Consider the following 6,592-nt stretch of genomic DNA (forward strand, 5'->3'; position numbering starts at 1 on the left):
ATGACAACTAGGTAGGCTACTAATCAAATTATTCAAACAAAAATTTGTCTCACAAATGAAATAAAAAGCTTAGCACATCAAAGAGTAAAAACTATATTAGCATGGTTAATGGTTAAGCATTCGCTTGTTTGCTCTGCTGTGTGCCTGTGATCCAGGGATGGGCAACTGGCGGCCCGCGGGCCGTATACGCTGGATCATATTAGACTCGGATGATCAATTTGAAAACATTTGAAAAGCAAGTCACATAAAGATAGCTTTTGGTTTATGATGTTAATACTATCTCCAACCAGGAGAGGTCGCTAGTCACATCAAAGAGTAAAAACTATATTAGCCTGGTTAAGCACAGGTTATTCGCTTCTTGTTTGTTCTGCTGTGTGCCTGCAATCATTCAGGCAGAACAGCTCAGACGATTTATCATATTACACAAACTTATGCATTGTTTTGACACTGTTGCAGTGAATTCTTCACATTGAAACTTCGTTACCTTTTCTAAATAATCCATTAAACAAGTTGCGATTTGAAGAGCGTGCACTAATATTTTCAGTTCCATTCTTTTGCGTGTTGTCTCTAGGACACGCCCACAATATGGGAACATAATGAATATTAATGTTTACTCCACCCACTGGAACAGTTTTTCACAGGAACTGAATATTACACAACACCGGATACGGCGTGGGGGTAGGTTTGTAAATCGTTGCAAGTAGTTTTTTTGGGTTCAGTTTCTCTTCATATGTCCAGCAATAACATTAACAGCTGTTATAAGTCTATTTGTCTTGGTTAGAATGGGCGTTTTGTTATTATAAGCACAGCAATGGAGGAAGTGGTTTAATAAGGTTTAATAACCCACAGCACGGTTCATTCTCAGCAGCTCAAGCCTCTCCTGGTCTTACCGGGCGGATTCAACTTGCGCAGTTTGTCGCTGGACATGGCAGGCGGGTTGAAAGCGGGATTCGTTCGTCTCATGCAATATTTGCTGGACCCTCAGCACGTCGCGCGCTTCCAACGGCTGTGCGGGGTGCGCGGGACCGAACCGCGTGACAGACTCCGTAACGGGGTGCCAAGCACTCGCCACGGGGATGTTCAGAACGGAGGCGGGGATGCCACCCGCTGTAGAACAGCAGGAGTAGAGAGCGACAGGGAGAAAGGCAATAACTGCGTGGCGAACGGGGCTGCGGGAGAAAACGTCAACAGGCAGGCACGGGATAAAGACGGGGTCGAGGCTCAAGAATCCGCGGTAAAGCCGTTGCGAAGAAACTCTCTCACCGGAGACGTCGGGCAGGAGTTCAAAATCGACAATACGTTTCTTTACTACCTGTTCACGCTTGGTACCGAGCTTGGGAACGAGCTGTTCTACATTTCATTCTTCCCGTTCTTCATGTGGAACGTGGACGCGTATGTGAGCCGCCGGTTAGTCGTCGTCTGGGTGTGGGTCATGTATCTCGGCCAGTGCACGAAAGATGTGATCCGCTGGCCGAGACCTGCCTCGCCCCCGGTGGTCAAGGTGGAGATGTTTTACAACTCGGAGTACAGCATGCCCTCCACGCATGCCATGTCCGGTACCGCCATACCCTTGAGCCTGTTCCTGCTGACCTACGGTCGATGGGAGGTAAGAACATCACACCATTCAATGCATGCATGACATTTAGTACATAGTGATGAGTGACTTTCCACACAGCAAACTTGTACAGTGTCCCCAGAAATATTTTGACACTTAATGTACGAGTTTCATTACATTAGGGGAAATTTTTTTTTTTAAATGGCCATTTATTTTTGAAGACAGCACAAGCACAGTTTTCAAGCAAAACATACCCTAAAAGTCACTTTGATTGTTTGATTAGAGTAATGCAAAACTGTTTATAAAAGTGAAGTCAGTTCTGATGAAAAACGCTTCATTATTGAATAAAATATCTAAACAAGTGGAATATCTTAATACCACGACTGAGGTGAGGCTCTTGAGCAAGGCACCGAACCCCCATCTGCTCCCCAGGCGCCACAGCATTGGCTGCCACTGCTCCGGGTGTGTGTTCACGGTGTGTGTGTGTGTGTGTGTGTGTGTGTGTGTGTTTGTTCACTACTCACTACTCACTGCTGTGTGTGTGCACTTGAATGGGTTAAATGCAGAGCACAAATTCCAAGTATGGGACACCATACTTGGCCACACGTCACATCCTTTCCTTTTCCTTTACTTATTTCTTTAGGGTATATTTCAGTATTTATCATATCATCATTATTATTTTATTCACTTGCACTCACAATTTTTAATAAAAAATATTAAAGTCCCCTCCCTCTCATAATGACATCTCATCCTTGATGAGATGTGGCTGGGCAGTAAGGTTGTCCAATTAAAAAAAACATAATTTTTTTTTTAATAGTTTTAATACATTTAATTTAGTTTTAATTACATTCTTCCTTATGTGTCCTTATTCGCATTTACAAAGTTTGTTAAATATATATTGAGAACCTACTGAATTTTTTGTATTCTTGGAATTCAATAAAAAAAAAAAAAGTGTAAATATACAGTGGGTACGGAAAGTATTCAGACCCCCTTAAATTTTTCACTCTTTGTTATATTGCAGCCATTTGCTAAAATCATTTAAGTTAATTTTTTTTCCTCATTAATGTACACACAGCACCCCATATTGACAGAAAAACACAGAATTGTTGACATCTTTGCAGATTTATTAAAAAAGAAAAACTGAAAAATGCTCAGTATTTAGTAGAAGCACCCATTTGATCTAATACAGCCATGAGTCTTTTTGGGAAAGACGCAACAAGTTTTTCACACCTGGATTTGGGAATCCTCTGCCATTCCTCCTTGCAGATCCTCTCCAGTTCTATCAGGTTGGATGGTAAACGTTGGTGGACAGCCATTTTTAGGTCTCTCCAGAGATGCTCAATTGGGTTTAAGTCAGGGATCTGGCTGGGCCATTCAAGAACAGTCACAGAGTCGTTGTGAAGCCACTCCTTCGTTATTTTAGCTGTCTGCTTAGGGTCATTGTCTTGTTGGAAGGTAAACCTTAGTTCCAGTCTGAGGTCCTGAGCACTCTGGAGAAGGTTTTCGCCCAGGATATCCCTGTACTTGGCCGCATTCATCTTTCCCTCGATTGCAACCAGTCGTCCTGTCCCTGCAGCTGAAAAACACCCCCACAGCATGATGCTGCCACCACCATGCTTCACTGTTGGGACTGTATTGGACAGGTGCCTGGTTTTCTCCACACATACCACTTAGAATTAAGGCCAAAAAGTTCTATCTTGGTCTCATCAGACCAGAGAATCTTATTTCTCACCATCTCGGAGTCCTTCAGGTGTTTTTTAGCAAACTCCATGCAGGCTTTCATGTGTCTTGCACTGAGGAGAGGCTTCCGTCGGGCCACTCTGCCATAAAGCCCCGACTGGTGGAGGGCTGCAGTGATGGTTGACTTTCTACAACTTTCTCCCATCTCCCGACTGCATCTCTGGAGCTCAGCCACAGTGATCTTTGGGTTCTTCTTTACCTCTCTCACCAAGGCTCTTCTCCCCCGATAGCTCAGTTTGGCCAGACGGCCAGCTCTAGGAAGGGTTCTGGTCATCCCAAACGTCTTCCATTTAAGGATTATGGAGGCCACTGTGCTCTTAGGAACCTTAAGTGCAACAGAAATTTTTTTGTAACCTTGGCCAGATCTGTGCCTTGCCACAATTCTGTCTCTGAGCTCTTCAGGCAGTTCCTTTGACCTCATGATTCTCATTTGCTCTGACATGCACTGTGAGCTGTAAGGTCTTATATAGACAGGTGTGTGGCTTTCCTAATCAAGTCCAATCAGTATAATCAAACACAGCTGGACTCAAATGAAGGTGTAGAACCATCTCAAGGATGATCAGAACAAATGGACAGCACCTGAGTTAAATATATGAGTGTCACAGCAGAAGAAAGAAACTCATACAGGTTTGGAACAACTTGATGTAAGGAAATGATGACAATTTAAATTTTTTGGCCAAATGAAGCCTTTAAGTTTTCTGTAACATTATGTTCACATATGCAAACGTTGCATTATCTAATTAAATATGCACTCATTTGCATATATTTCCAGAATAATAAACTGAACATTGCATAAAGCCTGGTCCAATTTTTTTTTTACATATTAGAGTTAAAGGCTTTTACTGAGGGGATCTCTCTTTTAATCGCTCCATAAATCACAAAATACCGCCAGAAAAAAACCACCATATTTAGAGGTTACAGTGGGTACGGAAAGTATTCAGACCCCCTTAAATTTTTCACTCTTTTGTTATATTGCAGCCATTTGCTAAAATCATTTGTTAATTTTTTTTCCTCATTAATGTACACATAGCACCCCATATTGACAGAAAAACACAGATTTGTTGACATTTTTGCAGATTTATTAAAAAAGAAAAACTGAAATATCACATGGTCCTAAGTATTCAGACCCTTTGCTGTGACACTCATATATTTAACTCAGGTGCTGTCCATTTCTTCTGATCATCCTTGAGATGGTTCTACACCTTCATTTGAGTCCAGCTGTGTTTGATTATACTGATTGGACTTGATTAGGAAAGCCACACACCTGTCTATATAAGACCTTACAGCTCACAGTGCATGTCAGAGCAAATGAGAATCATGAGGTCAAAGGAATTGCCTGAAGAGCTCAGAGACAGAATTGTGGCAAGGCACAGATCTGGCCAAGGTTACAGAAAAATTTCTGCTGCACTTAAGGTTCCTAAGAGCACAGTGGCCTCCATAATCCTTAAATGGAAGACGTTTGGGATGACCAGAACCCTTCCTAGAGCTGGCCGTCTGGCCAAACTGAGCTATCGGGGGAGAAGAGCCTTGGTGAGAGAGGTAAAGAAGAACCCAAAGATCACTGTGGCTGAGCTCCAGAGATGCAGTCGGGAGATGGGAGAAAGTTGTAGAAAGTCAACCATCACTGCAGCCCTCCACCAGTTGGGGCTTTATGGCAGAGTGGCCCGACGGAAGCCTCTCCTCAGTTCAAGACACATGAAAGCCCGCATGGAGTTTGCTAAAAAAACACCTGAAGGACTCCAAGATGGTGAGAAATAAGATTCTCTGGTCTGATGAGACCAAGATAGAACTTTTTGGCCTTAATTCTAAGCGGTTTGTGTGGAGAAAACCAGGCACTGCTCATCACCTGTCCCAACAGTGAAGCATGGTGGTGGCAGCATCATGCTGTGGGGGTGTTTTTCAGCTGCAGGGACAGGACGACTGGTTGCGATCGAGGGAAAGATGAATGTGGCCAAGTACAGGGATATCCTGGACGAAAACCTTCTCCAGAGTGCTCAGGACCTCAGACTGGAACTAAGGTTTACCTTCCAACAAGACAATGACCCTAAGCACACAGCTAAAATAACGAAGGAGTGGCTTCACAACAACTCTGTGACTGTTCTTGAATGGCCCAGCCAGAGCCCTGACTTAAACCCAGTTGAGCATCTCTGGAGAGACCTAAAAATGGCTGTCCACCAACGTTTACCATCCAACCTGATAGAACTGGAGAGGATCTGCAAGGAGGAATGGCAGAGGATCCCCAAATCCATGTGTGAAAAACTTGTTGCATCTTTCCCAAAGACTCATGGCTGTATTAGATCAAAAGGGTGCTTCTACTAAATACTGAGCATTTTTCAGTTTTTCTTTTTTAATAAATCTGCAAAGATGTCAACAATTCTGTGTTTTTCTGTCAATATGGGGTGCTGTGTGTACATTAATGAGGAAAAAAAAATTAACTTAAATGATTTTAGCAAATGGCTGCAATATAACAAAGAGTGAAAAATTTAAGGGGGTCTGAATACTTTCCGTACCCACTGTATATAAATAAGGTAACAGTTACTTTATTTTTTATTCTGAAGCAGAAACATGCTTTCATATCATGCAGACACCTTCAGGCATTTTTCCATTTTAATTAAGGCATTTTTAGGTCTACTTATTGCTCTTTTTGTTTGTAAGCACAGCACCATCCTCACCAGTTGAAGAGGTTTTCGGCATTTTCAGATGGATAGGTTAACTGGTATGCACAGACGCCTATTTAGGTGGATTTTCAAGATCTGGCTCTGTAATCCTTTCATCTGTTTAAATCCTTTCCTGTGTGGGTGTTAAAATACCTCAAAACAATGGCCTATATTCTGTGCACTTTCTGAGTTCGTGAATTAAATTCAGAGATTTTCATCCTGAGTTTAATCCTGCATAATCTTCTTTATCCCCATTTAAAGGCCACTTTTAACCCTGTGCTAAGCTGTGTATTCACACTTGTACATCAGTCAGCATAACCAGCCTTAGGTTATAAGCTAACCCTAAATTGGAGGTTGCAAAGGCATACCATGTAAATTCCCATCCCAGGGAATTGAATGAACAATGTGAAACATGTAGAAAAAAGAAAATCCTGGGTGTACAAATAGGTGTTACAAACGTATCATTCTCTGTTATGTCTAACTGCGTCAAAGGTAAGAGGATTTATTGCCACTGGTAAGTAGGGCTGGGTATCGTTCAAAAATGTTCGATACCGATACCTTGACTTCGATACCGGTTCCTGAACGATACTTTTTTCGATACCAATTTTATGAAATCAATTTTAACAAGATTACATTATCT

At 42.2% G+C, this 6,592-nt stretch overlaps 1 protein-coding gene across 2 annotated transcripts in view; it reads left to right on the forward strand.

The window, feature by feature from the left end:
- The first annotated feature begins 633 nt into the window (after nt 1–633).
- LOC107726595 (sphingosine-1-phosphate phosphatase 1-like) overlaps nt 634–6,592 on the forward strand; it is a 30,684-nt gene continuing 24,725 nt past the window's right edge. For both annotated transcript variants that reach the window (XR_001638283.1, XM_016536240.1), the window contains exon 1: nt 634–1,606. Coding sequence is in view for 1 of the 2 variants with exons in the window: in XM_016536240.1 (XP_016391726.1) it covers nt 926–1,606 (681 nt within the window). In the remaining variant the exon portion in view is untranslated. The remainder of the gene's footprint in view (nt 1,607–6,592) is intronic.

This window comes from Sinocyclocheilus rhinocerous, unplaced genomic scaffold, assembly GCF_001515625.1.
Source record: "Sinocyclocheilus rhinocerous isolate Xijiao unplaced genomic scaffold, SAMN03320098_v1.1 scaffold4019, whole genome shotgun sequence".
Lineage (NCBI taxonomy): Eukaryota > Metazoa > Chordata > Actinopteri > Cypriniformes > Cyprinidae > Sinocyclocheilus > Sinocyclocheilus rhinocerous.